General features: G+C 41.6%; 1 protein-coding gene across 1 annotated transcript in view; it reads left to right on the top strand.

Annotated features, from left to right (window-relative positions):
* Positions 1-474: 474 nt before the first annotated feature.
* Positions 475-23,859, top strand: part of Arhgap10 (Rho GTPase activating protein 10) — a 302,252-nt gene continuing 278,867 nt past the window's right edge. Inside the window, exon 1 of the mRNA XM_026392727.2 lies at positions 475-877. Coding sequence (XP_026248512.1) covers positions 724-877 — 154 coding nt within the window. The 5' untranslated portion in view covers positions 475-723. The remainder of the gene's footprint in view (positions 878-23,859) is intronic.

Below are 23,859 nucleotides of genomic sequence, written 5' to 3' on the forward strand. Positions count from 1 at the left end.
AGCTTCTTACTATAAGTGGGTGAACGTGGTTAAAGAAAATTAGAGCCCCACGTGCAAGCCCGCGCGCGGCCGAGGGTCGTTCTCTGGATAAATGATTTAAGGCAGTCAATCATTTCCTCGGCCGGCTCGCCTCGGAGTCACGTCCGGCTGCGCGGATTAAGCACTGCTGTTAAGACGCCCGCTCCTTCCACGTCCGGTCGGGTTCCCTACTTCGGGGAGCCGACTGTGAGTCACCCCGAACTCGGGAGCCCAAGAAAAGGGGAGGGGCAGGCTCCAGGGGTGGAGGAGAACCGCGGGGCCGAAATTCTAGACCCGGGACGCCTCGGAAGGAAGAGGAGGGGCAACTACGGGTGGGGAAGAGAAGGAAGAGGAGTCTGGGGAAGGGAAGGAAGGAGAAAGGAGGGAGAAGAGAGGCGGAGGGAGGAAAAGGGGGCGCGGGCGAGCGCGGGGCGGGCCTGGGGCGGGGCGGCGGGCGCTGAGGCTCGCGGGGCTGCCGGGATTGGGGCGCCGCAGTTTTCGCTCGCCTAGCCGGCGGCTCCCCGGTGCCGCCAGGCTCGGTTCCTCGGGACATGTCCACACGGTGCTCCCTGTGCGCCCGGCACTGCTAGATCCTCTCGAATTTCTTACCCGCGCGGCCCCGCACCTGGCCGCCGCCTCGGAGCCGGGCCAGCGCGCGGCGAGCGAGCCGGAGGCTGTGCGCCCGGGGCGCGGATCTTTGCAGTCATGGGGCTGCAGCCCTTGGAATTCAGCGACTGCTACCTCGACAGCCCGTGGTTCCGGGAGAGGATCCGTGCCCACGAAGCAGAACTTGAGAGGACCAACAAGTTCATCAAAGAGCTGATCAAGGACGGGAAGAACCTCATCGCTGCCACCAAGAGTAAGCGGGGACCCGGGCGCGGACGGGCTGCGTCGTGGCGAGGCCGGAGGGAGCTTCTCCTGGTCGGAGAAGGACGGTCCTGTGCCCCGGGCTAGCGGACGGAGGAATTGGAGATTCATTCAGGCCATTCTTCCCCAGGCAGCCGGCGGCAAGTCCCCATTCCCGCTCCTGACCCTTGGCGGAGGCGGGGGCCAGAAGCCCTGCGTAGGAGCGCGTTGCCTGCGGGCCCCGCCTGGCCCCAAGTTGATCACCCTTTAGCGCTGCGCTCCCTTTGGGACCGACCCCAGGCTCTCAGCGCCGTGGGTCAGGTTTATTGCACTCTAAAGCTGGTCTGTCTCCTAGAGACAGTCCTACTTTTATTTAGTGACCGCTTCAAAAACTTTTTTGAGGGGATTCTTTGAAACCTCGTGGGTGTTGAATTCGTTAGAAGTCCCCTAAGCAGTACCTTTTGTGTCATTTTTTTATCTTCCCCCACAGTCTCCTCCCAGCTCCCTCATTGTGGCAAACCAGAAAGTCCACCTGGCTTTGTGCTGCTTTCTGCACATTCCTTCCTTCTCTCTGCTTGTGCTGAGGAGGGTTCAAAGATTGGGGCTGGGAAGTGAGGGACAGCCTGCCCCCTGACCCGGGTGGTGGGGAGTGCTGCCTGTAAAGAGAATTCCACTCTGGTCAAGACTTGAAGCCTTCCTCCTCTGATCTCCTCCCTTGGGAAAGACTCAGAAGAAGATAGAAAGCTGTAATTTGTGTATCTGATAAAATTCTTGGAGAGAATTGGGCTGAAATTTGTGCGGAAACGGTTGCTGATGCGACTAAAAAAGGGGAAGAGTTAGGAGCAGAGCAGTCTGATTACTCCTGGGGCCCATAGCCCCTTCTGAGGATGGCTTGAGTGCACCTTTTCTTTCTTTTACTTTTTCTTTCTTTTTTATAAAGCTCGAGGGGGTGACGGGGGTGGTGGGGGGGAGAGAGGATGGGGGGTGGAGTGGGAAAGCCATACTGCAGACAGGGAGCTGGGCAGTATCCAGCCTCCAAGGTCTGTGTTAGGGCCTATCACTTAACTAGTTTCTCAGTTCAGTAATTCCTAATCTTGGGAATTTGTCCATTGTACACTTGTTTGTGACACCACTTCTGGGAAAAGTAACGTGCTATCCCTCGCCACCACCATTTCCACCAAAGAAAATTGGTTGGGATTGTGGCTCAGCGATAGAGCGCTTGCCTGGTACGTGTGAGACACCCTGGGTTAGATAGATCCTCAGCATCACTTAAAAATAAAGAAAGATATTGTGTCCACCTATAACTAAAAGTATTTAAAAAAAATTAAAACGTTCTGTCTTCTGTACCCAACACAGGCCTAGCCCAGTTAATATTCATTTTAATGAATGAGTTGAGGGAAGAATTTAATGAGCCATCCCTGTAACTTCGAAAGCAAGTCATTCAACTTCTGTGACATTTTTGGTGTTGCAAAATTGGGATTGGGAATCACTTTGGGACAGGCAATGAGTGGGCTCATTTGGTGGATGCTCTCCAGTCCTTGGCATCCATATGTGTGATGGGTGGGAAGTGGGATGGGCTTTAAATATAGAGGGGTGGGCATAGAAAGGAGGAGGTGAGAAAAAGGAAGAGCAGGGAGGGTTATGGAGCAAACTCCAGTGTTAATCAGTGTCACTAGCTGGGGGTTGGTGAGGAGGTACCTTTTACTGGCTATAGCAGCTCCCTCTGGAGTTGGAGATGTGGAGAGAGGCAGATGGCAAAGCCAGTTTGGCCACTGGTAAAAAGCTATTTCTGTGACTGCATGTTAGCTATCCTGCCAGCAGGAAGCATGCCTACTGTTCCAGCAGCAGCTAGTGCATCTGGGGGGCCAGCTGTTACCCTTCTCCCCAGAATGTAGGTTTCTTGAATTTGTGAATTGGTATCTTTGATTCTTTTGCCATAGCAGCATGCTTGGTAATCTTGTTTAAGAAATGTAATGGAAAGTATCTTTTTTTCCCGTTTTCTTCATTAATTTAAATTCTTTTCCATGACAGACGAGACAAAAACCTAGCTTTAGTTAGTTGGATAGGACTCAACTTTCCTGCCCACTTGCTCCATATAGCTTTACTTCTAGTTTCAATCAGATTTCTAGTTCCCAACAGACTTAAAAGCATTGGATTTAAGTCAGGAGACCTGAATTTAATTCTTCACTGTTGAGGCCTTGGTATGTGGCAGTTGGGTAGGTCACATAATCACATAATTATGTTCAGTTTCATTTGGATCTCTTTCTTGGAGGTATTGGTGAGGTTCTACAGCATTTCAAAATGGTTTGTTTTGAAATTTTAGTCTAGGTCAGTTGTTAACCAGTTGAGGGCATTTGCGCGTGCGCATACACACACACACACACACACACACACACACACACACACTGGGGATTGAACTCTGGGCAGATACTCTACTATGGAGTAATATCCCCATTTGAAGATATTAGTTTCTAAAACATTGGATTCCAGAATCCTGGAAGGACATGAGGCAGAGGATCTGTATAAAGGATAGTAATCAATTAGGTCAGATTGTTTATATTTTCACACATTTTACACTTTTTTTCAAAAAATGGCATTTTTGTGCATTTTCAGAATGTGTTTTAGTGATTTGGTTTGGTTTTGTTTTAAACCAGGAATTGAGCCCAGAGGGGCCTAACCACTCAGCTACATCTCCAGTCCTTTTTATTTTGAGATAAGGTCTTCCTAAGTTGCTGAGGCTGGCTCTGAACTTGTCTTATCCTTTTGTCTTATACTCCTGAGCCCCTTAGATTCCAGGGGTGCACCACACACCCACCTAGTGGTTTGCTTTTAATTGTCTCCTGTGTGCGCTCAATGCTAGTTGGATTTATGTAATTTGAATGTCTTTGAAATCTTCCATAAATATTTAAAGAAGCTGAAGACCTGAAGGACCTGAAGGCTTACTGCCAAATTCAATTATTTAGCAGTCAGCAAATACTTAACACCTGTGATTTGTTAAATGTAATTTAGATAACAAAATACTACTGAGAAGGCTTTGCTCTTGAGTTTCTGTCCTTGAATTCACATCAATCCAAGGAACATTTTTTGAGCTCCTGTCTGCACTATGCTAAATTCTTGAAGAAACAAAGATTTCGAAGACATACATGTTTAGCCATCAAGTGACAAGAAAAGTATTCTAACTTTGCCAGGAACAAGTTTGTTGTAGGTTAGTGGGGAGAAGGGCTTGGAACTTCTTGGTGTTTTAAGTAAGGAATAGAACCTTGTCAGATTGGAAACAGCTGAGAAGAAACTGGAACACCTGTAGTGTTGGAGAATGAGGAGTTTGGAATGGGGATTGCATTTCAGGGAGTAGGATGGGATGAATGGAAAGGTCAGTTTCAGATTATGGAGGGCCATTAAAGCAAGGTTGGGAATGTGGACTTTATCCCTAGGAGAGCTATGGAAGGTTTTTTTAGCAGAAGCCTGACATAATGGGAAAGGGATGGTTTAGAGTCAGTATTGGACATTGCCTGTGGGATGAGTTCCCACCTGGCATCCGGGTGGGAGGAGCTTCAGAGAGGGGAGCCATTGACTGACTTGTAGAGTTGGAGAGCATTCACTCAATTCAATGGACCCTTTGTTCAAATGACTTTTTAGTTCTTGCTTTTGTCACTCCTTCTCCAAAATGGCCAGTGTCCTCTTTCAGTGCAACTTAAACTTCTGTTAAGCTTTTCGTGTGACATCTATATAGTTTCAGGTGCTTACAATTTTATACAAACATGTTTGCCAGAAACGGTAATATATGCTTTTCTCATAAGTTTTACTTTAGGCATTCTAGAGAAAATATACTGAAGAAAATTGTTTTAACAAATAGTCCTGTATTAAGCCCTCACAGGGTTATATAGAATTGTTCTTTAGTAAACTTAGGTTGCCTAGTTTTGTGTGTATGAAGCTGGAGGGACCCTCATTAAGTGAACTCACTCCTACAAATATGGAAAAGAATGTAAAGGATCTTGTTAAGCAGCAGAATTAGCACTAGAATTTGGGTGTTCCTAGACTTGGTTTTGATTATATATATATATATATATATTTTTTTTTAATTTTAATTTTTTTTTAAAGAGAGTGAGAGAGGAGAGAGGATCGAACCCGGGCCGCACGCATCCCAGGCGAGCGCGCTACCGCTTGAGCCACATCCCCAGCCCAAGTTTTGATATATTTTTAAAGATCTTTGTATGTTAATGACTTTTGCTTTGTTTCCCTGAAGAAAACACACAAACCCCACAACATGTGCTATCTTTATGTTTACTGTTTTGGAGAAATGTTTTTTCGGGAAACTTCTTGATTTGCCCTTACATTTGACATATTGAAAATTGGAAGACTGAGAAGACTTTTCTTTGTAAACTTGAGCCTGTCCCATCTCACCTCCCCATTTAAAAAATGGAACTGATGCAGAATGTCTTGAGTACGGAATAAGGTGATTTGGAAGTGTATCGAAAACACAGTTGTGGGGCTGGGGTTGTGGCTCAGTGGTAGAGCATGCCTTAGGTACCACATAAAAAAAAGGAACAAATAAAATAAAGGTATTGTGTCCACCTACAACTAAAAAAAGTTTTAAAAAAAATTGTGAAGTGTTGTATAGATGCTCTTGCTGGTCCAGATGGCATTCTTTTCCTTCTTCTATTAACCCGGATTTTTTTCAAGTGTCTACACCCTTTTCCAAGTCATTTGGGGAGAGGAAAGAAGGGGTCATTCTGGACATGATTGGAAGTCTGCTGGAAAGTTCAGCAAAAGGTTTCCTTTTCTCAGATGAGACTCTAATGAAGATGGTTCTCCACTCTTACTAGGCTGTCAGGTTGTGATTTCTGGAACTGCTACCTACCATCTTTGGCTCTTGAGTAGAGCCATCCTGAGGGTAAGTGGATTAGCTAATTTGATCTGCGTTTTTGATGCATTGTTGGAGGCTTGGGTTGTTTTATGTCTTCAGTCCACATCTGGATGGTTGTTATAACAAAAGCTAGTTTGAGTTGGTTTTCTGCTGCTTAACGTCCTAATTATGATGGAGTGGTATGTATAATTGTAAATTTTTGTGCTGAAGGCACCAATAGGAAATTAGCTGTAGAAAATCAGATATTTTAAAAGCAGATCCTTGCAAATAAAATTTTTTCCCTAAATGGGAAAGAATACTCTTGTATTCTTTGCCCCAAAGAAATCACCGTGAGGGCTGAGGTTGTGGCTCAGAGGTAGAGTGCTCGCCTAACATGCGTGAGGCAACTGGGTTCGATCCTTAGCACCACATAAAGCAAAATAAGACATTGTGTCCACCTATAACTAAAAAATAAATATTAAAAAAAATCACTGTGAACCCTCTGTGGTTGGGGCATTACCCGAGATGAATCTTCAATTCACTTGGAGTCTTCTCATCTCGGGCATTACTTGAGATGAGTTTTCAACTCACTGCAGCAGACTGGCTGTGAATATAATTGTCATCAGGCTTGAGCTAGTGAGGGGACCAGAAAGCCTTTAAAGCCAAAGAGACTTACTCACTGTAGGTGGTCCTTGACTCTGGTTAGGATGGCTCTTACTTACAGCCTTGCCTCCAACACCAGCCTGGCTATGTTTACATAGAATGTTTCATTGGTCAGTGTCCATAGTGTCTTTCTGACACATTGGCTTTCTCTGTCCTCCTGTCTCCTGAGGTTCCTTTGGTCACCTTCTTTTTTGGCATCATAGATGTCTAGAGGAGGAATAAGAGAGGAGGGGAGTTTTCTATTTAGCTTTAAAAGAGCTGATGAGAGAATATATTATAAAATATTAAGAGCTAAGCTTGTTGGACCTTGTCCTAACTCAGCTGACTACAAGCTGTGGAACCTGGCCTTTCTGTATCTGGGCTTGTCTGTAAATTGGAGATTATAACAGTATTGTTTTGGGTTACTAGTTGGTCTAAATGAGTTGAGATGTATAAAACATGTCAAAAGTTAGCAATTATGACATATCATCTAAATTTCAATTGTTATAATATCAAGGTCCTTTTCTTACCTGAAAATGGCTGTTTTGGCCCCTAGGCCAGTTATCTAACCTTTTTGTACTTACATCTCTTAATGGTGTATCTGTTTCAAGTTATCATTACCAGTGACACAGAAGACAGAAAGACTTCCAAATTTTTAACGTAGTTCAGGATATGGAGGATCTTGAAAATAAGTTGCAAATTAAATGTTGGTAGTACCTTAGAAAATATTTTCTAGAACTCATTCCTGATTCACAGGACTTTAAGGTGAAGTGGAAGGTGTCACTTAGACTGCTGTGAATGTAGTGAGCCAGCTGAGATTCAGGCAGTGGGGGAGCGGCTTCTCATTCAGGGAACTGATAAGAGTTGAGGGAGCGCTGCTGCTGCTCTGTACAAGGTACTGAGATAATGGTAACATCAATGACGGGAGCCTTCAGACACTTAGTCAATGATACTTTTTGAGGACATTTGAGTCCAGCATTTCACATGCTGAAAATCCTACAACTTTGAATGGTGCTTGTATTTGCTATGGTAAATTCAAAATGAGAATAAGAAGACAATCGGACACCTCTGTAAGAGGGATTTTCCTAAGAGCTGTTAGGTAATCCTGTTGTGTACAAAGGAATCCTCAATGTCCCCTGGACAAATTCCCAGAGAAGCTGTTTTGAATTGACTCCAATAGCCGTTTATCACCTGCCACATGCAGCTATTTCTCTTCTGTGTGTATATAGAGAGTATTGAAAGAGGCAATGATTACAAAACACCATAGTGTGCTAGATGACCATAAATCGTGCTTTGAGTGCACCGTGGCAGTGTACAGATAAACAGTTTACATTTGGCCACAGTTGATAAAAATTGTGGTGTCTTTTGTCACTTCTATAAAGTTCAATTTTAGAAATATAAATTAAGACCTTGTCATGAGATTCAGTGTCAAGTGTTTCTTTTGGCTTTTTACGTTTTGTTTAAAGACTTGTCAAGGGGCTGGGGTTGTGGCTCAGTGGTAGAGCTCTTGCCAGGCATGTGTGAGACATGGGTTCGATCCTCAGCACCACATAAAAATAAACGACATAAAGATATTGTATTCGTCACAACTTGTCATGTTGGCTTCATTTCAGGATTTGTAGGAAAGTGTTTAGAAATTTGTAGATTATAATTCTGAGTAAGAGTATCTTGATGTTTTACTAGGTTCCTTTAAGAATTACATTTCAGAGTCAAATAGGCAATCACAAACTACATTTGAAAGGTTTTTCTCATTTAAAGTACATAATTTAAATAATTTTAATAGTAGCTGACTTTTAAGTATTTACCACTTGATTTACTTTGTGCTAAATTCAGAATAGCCATTTTATGCTAAGAATTAGCTGGGCATGGTGATGCACACCTCTGATCCCAGTGACTTGAGCGGCTGAGGCAGGAGGATCTTGGGTCCAAGGCCAGACTGGGCAAATCGGCAAGACCCTGTCTCAAAAATAACAATAACAACAGCAAAAGGATTGGAGGTACAGCTCAGTAGTAAAGCATCTCTGGGTTCAATCCCTAGTATGGCAGAGGTGAGATGGGGCAGAAGTTAATGAATTGTTGTGTTTACCACATTATATGAAAAAACTCCATTTCTTAATCTATAGAAACTGATTTTTAAAGAGATGAATATCTTGCTGGAATCAGTTTGTCACAGGTGGAACTGAAATATGAAGCCAGGTTTGAGTCCAAAAATCTTAACCACAATAATAAGCTGTAAAAGGGTGTAACTGTGGTTTTCTAGGCATGTTAGAGTGATTAAATTTTAGTTATCTGGATCTGACATTTGATTTGGTTAGGAGAATATTCTTATTGGCTTAGTACAGTAACCATGATTTAAAATTTTAAGTCCCCTTGGGATCATTATTAAAATTGATTTCTAATTTGTTATAAGCATAGACATTTCAGAGATCATGTTGATTGAGGATCCATTACAAGACACAGGACTTCACTCACTAGAATATTTTGTCTCCCATCTTAATCTCTCTCTCTTCCTCCTTTCCTCTCCATTTCTCATCCTTACCCTTTATTTGCAGTACTGGGGGATTAAACCTGTGGCATGGGTGCTGTACCACTGAGCTACATCCCCAGACTTTATTTTTTATTTTGAGACTGTCTTCTAAGTTGTGTAGGCTGAACTTGAACTTGGCATCTTCCCGCCTCAGCCTCTTGAACAGCTGGGATTACCAGTGTGCACCTCTGCAAATTTTTTTTTAATTTCTGTTTCATTTATTAAGTGGTGCTGAACCTAGTGCCTCATGCATACAAGGCAAATGCTCAACCACTAAGCTATAGCCTTAGTCCCCTAGTAGAGTAAATCTTAACTTTTTTTAGCATTAGGCTTTCTTTTTCTTTAAAAAGTTTGAAATACTTTAGAAATATAAAAAGATATGAAGAATTTCATGGCACACATCCATGTATTTGATCTCTAGTTTAAGAAATAAAAGCTTGTATACTTTCCCTGTCTTCTTCCCCCAAAAGCAGAAACTCTCAAATTGTTTATTTCTAGGCATTTTAATATAACTATCTATATTCCTTAATAATACATAATGTGTTTTGCATGTTTTTAGATTTTATATGATGATTTCAGGATAAACTGCTTTTTTAATATTTGTGAGATTCTTCTGTAATGAAATTACCTTTATTTCATTTAATTCACTCTTTTTGCTCAGGTGACATGTGAAGACTTCAATTGTTATTTTTACCCCTCCCCGCTTTTCCCTTTCATAGGTTTTAAATTCAGGCCCTCTTGCATCCTAGGCAAGCACTTGGCCACTCAGCTACACTTTGGGCCCATGCTTTAATTTTGATGTTGAAACAATTAGTATAGAGACTATTCTTTATGAAAGCCTTTATTTAAGTTAATTTTATAGTCTTTAAAATACCAACTTTGAAAATAATCTGTAATTAATGCACAAATCTTTTAGACATTTAAAACATTTTTCTTGATGTTGGGGATTGGTCACAGGGATTCCCACATACAGGACAGATGCTTTACCCCTGAACTATACTCCCAGCCCTAGATTTTCTTTTGATAGTTTGTTATCAATTCAGTGTGGATAATCAGAGTAAACCAGTGTATACCTCAGCACTGTAAAAGATAACTTGTCTGGGTCAAAAACAATCCTTCAAAATCTTTTTGCTTCATTGGAGTTAGTCTTCCCATGTTAGAATGTAAAGAGAAATATTCATTTGTTAGTATATTAATATTCATATAGATAAACAGTGCACATGATGGTTCCTGGTAACTGCTGATCCAGTCAGGTCAGATGAATGTGAATTTTAGGCAGGACTGGTTGGCATCTTGAGGTAAGCCTCAAAGCAAACAGGAATCATCCCCGTGTAGGAATGCAATTCATACACTTGCCAAGGGGATGCTTTCGTATTGAGAAAGCGTTGACATCCTCTTTAAACAAACGCATACTGAAAAACTCTGACACTTGACTCTCTGAGGGCAGGCATCTCTTTGAGGCCTGAGATGAGCAGGTTACACACCCTGTGATAGCGACCATGGTCAGGCCGGACTCCCTGGTCCAACTAGAATTTCTTCCACGGCCTGAGGAAGATGTTAATCCGGTGCCACTTATTATTTCATTGAGTGTAATTTCTCCCTGCCTGTTGACTTGTTCACCCACAGGCATCTTCTGCCTTTGGGTGCTAAGGCCTTAGTCCCTTATAGCAAGTCAGGGTGGGGTGTGTGGCTGTGCCATAGCATTATGACCTCGGTTTGAATATAGGCTGTTTAATGGTTTCTAAACAATTTGGTGTTTGCCATTCCCGGCCCCCATAGGTCCTCATCATTTATTAACTGTGTGACCTTGGGCAAGTTACTGAAGTCTTCAGTGCCTAAATTTTTCTTTATAGTAAAATGGACACAGAACTTTCTTGCTGGGTGATCTTTTTTGTTTTGAGTCAGGGTTTCCTTGTGTTGTCCAGGCAGACCTCCAACTCCTGGACTCTAGCAGTCCTCCTGCCTCGGCCATCTGAGAGGCTGGGACTACAGGTGCTCGCTACTGTGCTGGACTGGGTGATAGTATTTAACTCTCACACTGGGTGTTAACAATCTTAGACCTCTGCCTAGGGGCATGTAGTTACTAGTTTTTGTGGTACTGGGTATTGAATCTAGGGATGCGCTATACCTGAGCTACATCCTTGTCATCCCTGAGCTTGCCTTGAACTTGCAATTCTCCTGCATCAGTCTCCCAAGTAGCTGGCATTACAGGCATGTGCCACCGTGCCTAGCTTATTTTTTTTTTTTAAAGGACTCTGTCCTGACTTTCTTTAGTTCAACTTGAACACAGTTGTACTTTATCAATAGGACAACAGAAATAATCTGTGAATGTTTTTTCTTTTGAGCTAACAATATTTTGAAGCACAGAGCTCTATAGGCCTAATTTATTAAATAGGAGAAACCACCCGTAGTTGTGTTGAAATCCAGCATATTACTGAAGACCTTCACTTGAGACTTGGTGGGGGGTAAAGCAGCTGGAATGTTGCTGACATGTCAATAAAGAATCTAGCAGATAGTACTTTTGTCATTCTGACAGTTTTGCTTTTGTGAAATGTAAGTCAAAAGCAGCATAAGAAAGATATTAAAGATCATGTTTTTTAATGTTGAGTTTACTTAATGTGTGACCTTGGGCAAATTGGTTACCTCCATCTTTATTTTTTTCTTTAAAACATGGATAGTAGTCAAATGTTTAAAATGTTTCTAGGATTAAAGTACTTTTAAAGCACTTAGAAAATTGTATTGGAAGTACAGTGAAGTCTGTGGTAGGTGTAGAAAAGAGGTAAAAACTGTTCATAATCATCATTGAAGTAACATTATTTATTACAATAGGGGAGAGGTGTGGTGCCATGTCACCAGACTCCAGCTATTGTGAGCTAGTCATTAGAGGCTTAACAGTGAAGAGATTGCATACATCTCTGCAGAAGGTAGGGCTCTAGTGAGCGAGACATGTAAAAAGCAATTTTATTTATGTCTACTAATTGTGGAATTCTGTGACTGTAGTTAATAGGAGTATTTTGGGGGTTCACATAAGACTTCAAGAAAGCACGTGCGAGCATCTCCAACCCAAAAGCTGAAATTCTCCAAAACCTGGAATACTGAATGATGACCTGATACCATATGTGGGAAAGTTCCACACTAGGGGGAAAATGGCACGTTTCATGCACAAAATTATTTAACATTATGGAAAATCACCTTCAGGCTATGTAAGATGTAAATGAAGCCTAAATGAATTTTATGTTTAGACTTGGGTCCCATCCCCAAGATACCCGATTATGCCTATGCAGATATTCCAAAATATGGGAAAAAAAATCCCCCACATTTCTGGTCCTAGCATTTTTAAATGATGTTCAACCCGAAGTAATCTGTGGTGCCAAAAGGAAGGTTAGGAGCTTCCTGTGCTGAGGGTGGGGAAGAGCTCACGGGGAAGTACATCCAAGAGGTCTGGAAGCTGGGCACAAGCTATCCCGTGGCTGGGAAAAGGGAGCTGCAGTGTGCGGGGACCTTTGCTGGGGTGGGAACAGTGAGGCTGCACAGGAGGCCCCAGAGTCAAGGGCCGTGGACAGCGGGTTAAAGACTTCATTCTGTGCACAGTGGGATGTGATGGAGAAGTTTTGAGCAGGGGATTGGCATGATCAGAATTGCCTTTTAGAAAGATTTCTCGGGCAGTGTGGCTGTGCACATGGGGTGGAGGAAAGCAGCACTGGAGGTTGGGAAGTCACTTGGGCTAGAGACTTGGATGGCAGGGCAGCAGGCAGGCTTAGAGGCCGCAGGGTGTGGGGGCGAGTGGTTGTGGGGGCTGAGGTGGGGCCTCAATTTCTGGCTGTGGCAGGTGATTGCTGTTCACTGGGTAGTCCAGCCAGAGGAACGGGTTTTGTGGGGGAGAGGACGGGTTTTGGTTTTGGATGGTGAAGCGGAGGTACCTTCTGAGCTATCCAGTGGACATATTTAGTAGTTAGGTTCTTTGGATGTGTACTTAAGGGCAGGGAATAGATAAGGATTCTGGAGACGGAGCTTAGAGATGGGAAATGACCAGGCAAATGAATACTGAACCTGAACAAAGAGGGGGTGTAGAGTGTAGAGTGGGATGGCAAGGTGGGTCAGGGCAAATCCTGAAGACCACCAGCCTATCAGGGGTGGAGCAAAAGGACTTGGGATAGGAGGGAACGAGTTAATATGAACAAAGGGACTTGAGGTTTTTAGTGTTATAACAGGATGATGCTAGTGGCATCTAGTGGGTAGAGGTCAGTGATTGTTGGACTCCAACACAGAGCAGCACCCCAAAACAATCACCCAGCCCTAAATGTCTGTAGCTCCAAGATAGAGAAACAGCGTCTTGGAGCTTAGACTGTATTGGTCAGCTTTCTGTTGCTGTGACAAATACTTCAGAAAAATAAAGAAGGAACAGTTTGTTTTGGTTCATGGTTTCAGTCCATGGTTGCTTGTCCCTGTTGCTTGGGACTTGTGGCAGCATGGTACATCATGGTGGGGACACAAGGTTGAGGACATGTTCATGTCATGGTGGCTAGGACACAGAGGGAGGGGCTTGGGCTTAGTATCCCCTTCAAGGCCTGCCCCCCAATGATCTAACTTCCTCTCAGGTGTCACCATCTCCCAGTAGGGCCACCATATCTAAAGCAAGCTTTCAGAACACTTTGGGGGATACCCCAGATCCAAACTAGAGTACACTGTAGAGTCTCAGCCGGAATACTTTTGAGAGTAATATGCCAGGACAACAAGAATAAACGGGGATTGTTGCAGTTCCAGGTCACTTGCCCAGAATGGACCATCATTGAGACGTGGTGGGTGGTGTGCTTGGCCAGCCTGAGTTGTGCCTCCCACTGGGGTGAAGAAGCAGGCAGCCAGGGATTGTGTGCTTGGAGAGAGCCAGGGCTCGCCACAGAGATGTGTAGAGACTGGAGTCGGGCAGGGAAGCCGATTGTCGGTTCAGTTTCAGTGATGCAGAATCAGGAAAGCTGTTGGGCTCTCCTGTACAATATAGGAACTATGATTATTGTACTTAAATGCTGTATAAAAGGTTCGGGCAGTGGCTCTGTGTGGAGCACTTGTCCAGCATACGCAAGGCCCTGGTTCCATCCCCAGCAACACACGCAGGTTTTTTAATTTTAATTTTTAAAGGGTAGAGATCATAAGAATTCATATTAAATGCTCTTACCACAAAAGGAAAACAGGACAGAAAACACAAAGTGAGTGGGAGGAAACTTTCAGAGGTGATGGCGTTGATAGCGATGGTGGTTTGATGGTCTCGCAGGTGTTTATCTCTAGACACATCAAGTTGTAGACATTAAGCACAAAAAGTGCGTGTATGGGATATAAACACTGATGTCCAATGCACAAGAACTTTCACTTTTCAAAGTCACTGTATTACACCTGTTTCGATCTGGGCCTAGACACTGCATGTGGCAAATGAGTGAGGACTTTGTGAAGATAACAAGTCAGAATAAATATGCTTTCTATTTCCCCCATTGGCTGGCTTATTAATTTTGATCAGAATAAAGGGGTTGGGAAAGAGGAGAGATGGTAGAAACGAAGACCCCTGGGATGGGGGCAAGGAGTGGGGGTCCAATGTCAAGATTGTCGATACAGTGAAGTGTGCCTTACAGTATTTCACCAATGAAACATGGATCACAGTGGAGAAAGATTAAAATAGTTAATGTTTACAGCATTTTAACTTACTGTGAAAGAAAATATTTTAAACATGTGTGTTTAAATTAAACACAGCTTAATTTAAGTTTCTGACACTGGTAGCTTTCCTGTTTATTTTCGAAAAGACAAAATATAGTTAAGAAAAACTTCAGTCTTTGTGAATGTAATCCAGCAGAAGGGATTGAGTAACTGCATTCTTTTCCCTTTGAAACAATGAAGACCTTCTTTGGGGAAATTAGAGCAGATTTTTTCTTAATCTTTACATATTTCTGGTTTAACTTAATTTTTTTCTTTTGTGCCAGGGATTGGATCTAGGACTTTGCACATGCCAGACACACACTATTGTTGAGCTTCACTCTTAGCTTGAATTTTAAATTTGAGATCAATTGATCAATCCTACAAGCATTTCGAAAAGGTATCTTTTAAATAGCTTCTTTATTTTCTCTTGAACTTGTAAGATGGTTTCTGATAATTTTCTTCTTCCCATTTTATTGTGTGTTAGATAGTATCTAAAGAAAGAATTTGAAAGCAGGTAGGTTATCCACTTGCAGTTTTCTGTCCATTGATAATCTAGGAGAATAGAGATGGTTAAGTAGTTATGTAGTCTGGAATCTTTTGGAACTGCTGTTTTAATTGATACATCTAAAAGCCTTGTATGGCTATGCAAATTAGCCTGTTGATGAGCAGTGCTACATCCAGAAACAGGATGTATCACTTAACCACAGTTAACAGTTTTTTTTTGTTTGCTATACCATGGTTGAGTGCCTCCTGGCAGGGTCTACTTGAGTAGGGTTGTTCTGATAATCACATAACAAAATATTTTAGAGTGCTTCTTTGTCCAAAAAAAATTGTAAAGATATTTTAATTTTGTGACTTTGAAGTTTAATTCTAAAACTGCTCGAGCCAAAAGTGGTGGTTTGAGTCTACACATCTGCTTATTGTATATACTGAGGGCAGAATGGAAAGGAGTGGAGAGGTCCTTGATACCCCAGTGGAAGCTGGCCCATCTGAGAGCAGTTGACCTTTGAGAGGTGTTGGAGACCACCTTAGAACAAAAGGGTTGATTCTTTTCTGGATTGTGGTCAGTTTAATGAATGTATACTGAAATTCAGGTTATATTAGGAAGAAAAGGTAGAATAGAATGGAATTAATACATATTCATCTTTATGGATATACATAGATGTAACTAAATTGTATTTATATAAAAGGGATCAGTGATGAAGATTACTTTAAAGGAAATGGTCATCTTTCCACTTTTTTGTATTTGCATATATATCCATTTTGAAATGTTGGAATTATCTAAATGAAGGTATTTTTAAAACATCCCCAATTTAAAAGTCAGTAGAATACTGTTCAATTAGAAATGTTAGGTTTCAAGTAGTTTGTACCTAAAGGTTCAACTATATTAAATATTATGTGAGATTCTGAGTTGTACTAAAAATAATTTCCAAGTTACCGGAATTAATATTAATAGTAGTTGTAGTAGCAAATAGTACCTCCACCCCACCCGCAACACTGTTTCAGGGCCTGTGTTAAGTGTTTCATGTGATCTAGTATTTATTTCTCACAATTCTGTGTGATAGTTACTCTCCATTTTGCAATTTAGGAATCTGGGTTTAGGAAGGTTGTGAAACTTAAGCCAGAAAACAAAAAACAAACAAAAATAATCACCATTTAAAAAAATATTTTCTTCAACTATAAGTTAAAATGGTGTAAACATTAACTATTTTAATCTTTCTCCACTATGATCCATGTTTCATTGGTGAAATACTGTAAGGCACACTTCACTGTTCACCTGGAAGGCTGAGACCCCTGCCATTTTCATGCTCTCTGAAGTTCTTAGTTTTCTAGGATAGCATGCATTATGGCCATTGATCCTGTGTGGTGTTTTTTTTTTTTTTTTTTTTTTTTTTTTTTTTTTTTTTTTTTAAGGTCCTGGGGATTGAACCCTTGGGTCAGTCCTCTTCCACTGAGCTACATCCCCTGCCCATTTAAAAAATTTTATTTTGAGTCAGGGTCTCACCAAGTTGCTAAGTTGCTGAGGCTGGCCTTGAACTTGTGATCCTCCTGCCTGTCTCCCAAATAGCTGGATTATTAACTGGCATGTACCTCCACGCCAGGATGCTACAATGTTTCATAAAACTAATTTGAGTTATTACCTGTGGGAAGTCATGAGGTTATAATGTCTATAAAGATTATTATAGGGAATTTAAAAAATTTCCACAAAGTGATAAGTTTCCACTAAGAGTCACAGGAAAGGAAGTCACTTTTAGATGATCTGAGTTGGTACAATGCACAAAATAGACTGCCTTTGTTTGCTTTTTAACCAAATCCAAATTTAAAAGGAAAGTTATTTATATCTAAGGGGCATGAAGGTGGATCTGTACCTATTGCCAATATTATCATCATGTGCTTACGTGGCTTGTCACTGATGGCCAAAGGCTTATAAGATTTCTTAAAAAATTTTTTCTCAACTATTTTTTCCCCCCAGATCTTTGTTTTTTAATTTGGTGCCAAGGGTCAAACCTTGTGCCCTCACACATACTAGGCAAGTCCTCTGCCACTGAGCTAAACACAAGCCCCTCAACTACTTTTTTAAAAAATATATTTATTTTTCAATTGTAGGTGGATGCAATATCTTTATTTTTATGTGGTGCTGAGGATCGAATCCAGTGCCTCATGTGTGCCAGGTGAGCACTCTATCACTGAGCCACAACTCCAGCCCCAAGATTTTTCTTCTGAAAGGAAAATGCTCTGCTCTTGTTTTTGCAGAATGGCTGCTGTACTATAGATATTGATTTGGACCCTCGATTAAATTTGCTTCTTACTTCATATCCCCAAATTGGATATCTTATTTTCGTTGAAAACAACAGCTACTCCTTTTCTGTTTAATGTATTTGTATTCTCTTAGGTGATAAAATTCTGAATGTATTTATTCTGAAATACATTTTCACCTAGCTCACTTATGAGGAACCTGCTACTGGGTTCAGAATTTTATTCAGAGTCATATGGTGAAGTCATAGACAATATAACGAGTATGTTGTAGTCACTTCAAAAGTATTTTGTAGTTTACTTAATAAATACTGAATTTAGAAATCTGTTTGCAAATGGAAAGCTGGAATTGAAGTCCTGGTCACCTGACTCCTACTCTAGAACTGACCTTCCCTGTATATATGGGAGACAACATGCCACCATTGGCCACTTAAACATCTGCCATGTCCCTTCTGTTGGTTCGTGAAGCTCATTTATAGTGTTGTGTTTACATTGAAGCCAATTTTCTTGATGTTTGTTTGCAATATTAGTGAGTAAATAAGGAAATGTCTTCAAGGATTATTTTTCCTTTTGAAACTGTTTTCATAATACTCAGATTCATGTACATTGAAAATTTACATTAATGTGAGGAAAATATTGACAGTTACCTAGTAGTAGACATGAGTCTTTCCTCTTGATGCTTAATTTGAAGTTAAAGCCAAGTGTTATTTCATAATTTGGGGAATCCATTCTTCTGCTACTTCAGGTTCTAAGAAAGACCCAGCATTCCTAAGACCTTGACTTCCCTCACCTTGTTCACCTTCCAGTGAACTTGACCCCTTGGGGTCATTGTTTGTTTTTGGTCTCCCATCAGTATTTAACAGTTCCTGACTCATGGGTATTTGATAAATACTTGCTGAGTAAGAATCTGGCTCCTGAAATGTTAGTAGTAAGTCCCTAAATTCTGGAGACATTAGGTCCAGTCAAGAATCGGATAAGGAATGAGAATCTAGGGCTTTTAATTCCTGTTCTGTTTCTATAGAGTTACTTGTGTAACTGTTGCTGTCCCAGCTCCTCTTGCAAATTTCTGGTAAGGACTTTATATCTGAAACTAACAATCATAAAGTGTGGGTGGTGAAAAGTGCTAGAGTCGGGAGAAGGTTTTTTTGGCATCAGTTGATGAATCTTCAGAACATGAAGACAGACTTGGGAGGTACCGGGTCAGTTGGGATAGTGTTCAGATACTTTTCAAGACCCCACTTTGGAATGGAAAGAAAAGCTCAGTGGAGCTTGATTTAATAATTTTCTTTTGGTTGAATTTCTATTGTTATTTCTCAGTGATTTATATTTAATATGCTGAAATATGTATACAGATTTTTCTGTAGTCTGTCACCATCTAGAGATAGTGTGGGTGAGTTTTCATTGTTATATATGAATACAAGTGAATATATATGAATACACAAAGTGACAAAAGTAATTAAAAGTAATGATTTTGCTACACAGTTGTGCATTCTTTTTTGTTAGATTTATAAGAGAACAAAGTCCCTGAAGAAATATAAAAATCCTTTCAAAATGTCAGCTTTAAAAAATTCCCAAACAATGATATAATGAAAGCAAACTTATTAGTTAGGCAAAAACCAAAGCTGTAACATTGGAAGTACTTGTTATTTTTAAGAACAAAATAACATTTTGTTCTTAAGACATGTCATTTTGTTCTTATTAAAATTTTTTACTTATTAAGTTTATTTTTACTTTTTCTTACATAACCAGTTCTGCGATAAACTTGGTCTGGACATTCATGGCATTGCTTCCCATTTAATTTCTCCTTGCAAATTGCAAGGCATTTCATTCTGTCTCACTGTTTGTAAACAGGAAGGGACCCTGGCCAAAGAAATATCAGTACCATGTTATCAAGAAGAAAGAGGGCTCTTTTTGAAAACTCTGACATCATTGGCCTTTTCTTTGGCAAACGGCTGAAAGTATTTGAGACTTGCTTTACTTTTGCTTTTCTGAACAGAGTAAATAGATGGCTACCCTCTTGTCCTTATAGTGACTCTCTAGTTCGGTTTTAGGACCTGACCCAATCACTAAAGAAGGCAGAGGTGCGTGGGCAGGTGTGCAGGACACCCAGAGCCAGCCTATTTCTTTGCTAGGCGTTTTGTCTCTGGTTGGTATTGTGTTGTTTTTCCCACTGTGTGTTGAGGCAGAACATCAGTAACAACCGGCTGCATTATAGCAAAGAGCCACTTGCTAGACTTGGATCCAGGGGTGATTTTTGTGTCTCATAAGTCAGCAGTAGGTGGTTGGTGGCTAATTGTCAAGGTTCAGGATTTCAAACATTTGTTGGCTTTTTTCTCATGCCTGGAAGATGGCTTAATCATCACACCTACTTTTAGGAGGGGAAAATAAGGAAGAAGGGAGGAAAAGTCTTGTCTCAGAGGCTTTCCTGGGAATCCATGTCTTGCCCGTGGTTTTTACATGACTTCCCCTAGCCACAAGTGGTTCGGGGAAGAGAGATCTGTGGTTTGGCCTTTGTTGTAGAGGAAAGCCCCCCTCGGGGGGGAATTCGAATGGCCATGGAAGGAGCCAATTTCTAGACCTTCCAAACATCGTTAAAAATTCTAGAGGAGGGCGTCTTGGTGTTTCTCTACTTAATATCAGTTCATAGACAGGTTAAGCTCTGTTGGTGACAGCTGTGTTGCTCTTGGTCTTGGAGAGGTGCAACAGATTGGAATTTCTACTCTAGTTATGGGAATGTAGAACACGTGAAGATTCTGTGTAGTCAAGGGCTATGTTTTCTGAGTGCAAGAGGGACTCCATGACTACTTCAGGTAATGAAGACTCACCTGGAAGAGGGCTGTGGTCTGGCTTGGAAGTGTCATTGCAGACAGAAATGGAGAAAGAGAAATGAGTGATATCAGAGGGAAGGTTAGTAGGACAGAGTGGCTTCAAATTTGCTGAAAAATCTGAAGCAAAGACGATGACGTTTTTGGCTTGGCAGCTGAGACAATTGGAGGTCAGAACCAGAAAGTGGCTGGGAACTCGGGGCTGTCTAGTTTTGAGCCGAAGATCTCTCATGCGGTGTCCATCATCTTGACCTGCTTTCTGTCTGGCATGACAGCAGGACCTTCTGATTCTTCACCGCTTCTGCTGCCCCTATACTGCAGGGTTCTTGGGGCTCTCTGAGGGTTATCTTGACGTCACCTTCTGCTACTATGTGTCTGAATGTCTTGTTGCTCTTCAGTGAGATTTCTTAGAGAATCTCCTTGGCCCAGCCAATTGCCGTTGTCCTTGTTTAGGAAGAGGTTGTCAGGCCTGGCTCATGCTGGTTGCTTGGCCAGCCTATCCGTTAGCTGCCCTCGGATCTGTGGCCTGGCCTGTCCAGTCAACTGTGACCTGTGATATAGAACAGGTTTGCCTAAGACTGCATCTCGGGACTGGGGAGTCGAGGACTGGTCTGATTGAGGGGGAGGCATAGGGTGGATATGAGCCTATACATGTGCCCTAGCTCACTTTGTGTGACCTGTTGGTTCTGTGGATGTCTATGGAAAGGAACCATTTTCTGCCTCATTTCATATACAGAATCTGGTGCACTTAAGTATGAACAAACCTTTAGTACTTAAAAAAAAATTTCTTTTTTAATTGTAGATGGACATGTACCTTGCTGCTTCCCTGTGTTTGAGATGTCGCCCTTCCAGTTTGGGAGCACAATGAGCACTATCTGCTCCTGGCATTTGTAGAGGCTGATCATTTACAAAGGGCTTAGCTCACTTGCTTTTCAGTTACTGGAGGAGGTATGTCAGATTACATAGTCCAGTTAGCAGAGAGATTTTTAGAATGATGACGTCAAGATCTTAGAGAGCTTGAGTAACTTGCCCAAATTGGCAGGGTTCCTACTCTACAGATCAGGACTCAGATCTGGTTTATGGGAGTCCCTGGCCCTTTGTGCTCTTCTGGACAGAGCAGCAAATTCAGGAGCAGCAGGATGGGGAAGGGGCAGTTCTTTCTTCCAAGGCCTGGGGCAGCCTTACCACATAAAGGGTTTGTTTCTGTCCCAGGTCCATACGTGGCCTTCTTGGGAGGTCACTCTGTTAGAGACACCTGAGATTCTTTGTTGTTGATTTGACCCCTCTTATTTTCCCCTCTTGTTTTGAACACTGTCTCTAATTCCTTATTTTTCCTTTCAGACTGAGTTCTTTACAAATCCTTATTATCTCCAAAGTCTCCCTTGGAAGTTCCCCATTTCTTTCATGATAAATAGCTTTTAAAAAAATTGACTTGCTGATTTGATTGTCTGAGGGCCAGTTAATTAGGAATTGGGTGGTAGGACATAATGAGGGAAAGATTCTTCTCAGTTGTGGCTGGTTTCTCTGTCACAGTGGAAGTGGCTGTGCTGGTCTGGAAGTGGTGGGGAAGGCCTGCTGCCCTGTGGGTGGCAGCTGGGGCTTTCAGTGGCTGGGGACTGGGGGATCCTGGCTGCTGGCCTGCCAGGCCTTGGAAGCCATGTGCATTGGAACAAAAAGGCTGGGTGTGAAGAGAACCCTCCAGTGACAGCTAGAAGAGAGCATAGGTAACATTTCTGAGAGGCTGTTTTGTGAGCATTAATCTGATGATCAGATTTTGGAGTTCAATTTGTTTAAAATGGCTAAATGTGGGCTGGGATTGTGGCTCAGTGGCAGAGTGCTTGCCTCACACATGGGAGGCACTGAGTTTGATTCTCAGCACTGCATTAAAAAAAAAAAAGATAAAAAAAATGGCTAAATGTTCTTGAGGGTTTTCCCCTTTTAGTAGTAATTTCCTCACTGACCACAAGTGTTTATCTCTGGGTGTTTGGTGTTTGTATTTGGCCTCTTTGGTACTTTTTGGGTGGGTGTGACAACAACGTTCAATTTAGACCACATTCTTATTTTAGTGGGTTCTTCTTGGATTCAAAACTTGATTTTTGAATTTATTCTTTTCTCCTCTCCATAGGGGAAGCAGCAGTCTTTCGTGATTGGAGGGAATGCTTTTGGGAAGTTAGCAATTGGGTCTGATCTTTCAAGTTTCTCCTTATAAGTGCTGTTATCTGGGATCCTAAGACAACTGTAGGATTTGGGAGATATGTCCATTCAGAATTTGTGGGCCACTGTATCTTTCATAGTGCTGGACTCTTATGGGTTGTGCTAGCCAGGTATGGTGGCATTTGCCTGTAAACCCAGCGACTTGAATGAGTGTAAGGCAGTAAGTAGGATTGCAAATTCGAGGCCAGCGCAGAAACTTGGCAAAATCCTATCTCAAAAAAATAAAAAAGGGGCTGGTGATGTGGCTTAGTGGCTAAGTGCCCCTGGATTCAATCCATGATATCTCCCTCTACCCCGAAAAAGAAGAGTTGTGCTGATTGGTGCAAAGTCTCAAGGTGATTTTTTTTAAAAATTATTATTATTATTTTAAGAAGGCTTTACTAGAACAGAGGAAGAAAAGTTAAATGGTGGAATTACTGCACTAGCCCCATGCTTGGGCCTCTCTAGTGGTTGAGCTGCAGGAGCAGTGTGTATTCTTGTTCATTCTTTGGACTGTTTCTCATGCGCATGCCCAGATTAGGAACTGTCAGCTCCTCCACCATTAGAAGTTCATTCCTTTTGAAATCTAAATATGCTACCAATTTATGTTCTCTTTTATCCACTCATATTTTTTTAGTGGTGCATTATAGTTGTGCAGAATGGTGACATTTGTTACACATTTGTACTAGTATTTTCTTTTTTTTAAAAAATTATACATAATAGCAGGATTTGTCTTTTTTTTTTTTTTTTTTTTTTTTTTTTTTTTTAAGAGAGGAGAGGGGGAGAGAGAATTTATTTCTTTAGTTTTTCGATGGACACAGATCTTTGTTTGTACGTGGTGCTGAGGATAGAACCCGGGCCGCATGCATGCCAGGCGAGCGCGCTACCGCTTGAGCCACATCCCCAGCCCCGTACTAATACTTTTTTTGTAGCTGGTTACACTCTTTAGCATTGGTGGTTATTATGAGGACCAGTTGGGACAAATGTAGAATGGTAGCCTGGTAGGGATGTGGGACAGGGAAAATGAGCTGATAGGGTAAATAACAACAGCAAATTATTTTTATGGATTTGAGTAGGCAATGGGGTGGATTGTTACTCTTCAGAGGACAGGCATCTTCTACTCATTGATTCTATCCCATTTACCAGAAGTTATGATGGAAAACAGATTTTTACAATGAAGATAGAATGAATTTTGATAGGAGGCAAATACATGGAAAGTAAAGTCAGAATGAGTTAACTAATGATATGACAATGGAAGACCTATAATAAAAATGTATGATTTATTTCAAAGTAGATATTATGGAACAGTGGTTCTTGAAACACTGCATTTGAATCACTTTGGAAACTTAAATTACTGAGGCTTTAAAAAAAAAAAAAAAGTAGCTAATTTTACTGTACTTGCTTTGGGATGAAGGCTGGGCATTGATACTTTTGAGCGATCTTCCAGTGATTCATGTGTTACCGTAGAGAGTAATTGGTGTGGACCATGAATGAAGCCCTAATGTAGGCCGTGGTTCTTGAACTTCAAC

Source organism: Urocitellus parryii, chromosome 10 (genome assembly GCF_045843805.1).
Source record: "Urocitellus parryii isolate mUroPar1 chromosome 10, mUroPar1.hap1, whole genome shotgun sequence".
Lineage (NCBI taxonomy): Eukaryota > Metazoa > Chordata > Mammalia > Rodentia > Sciuridae > Urocitellus > Urocitellus parryii.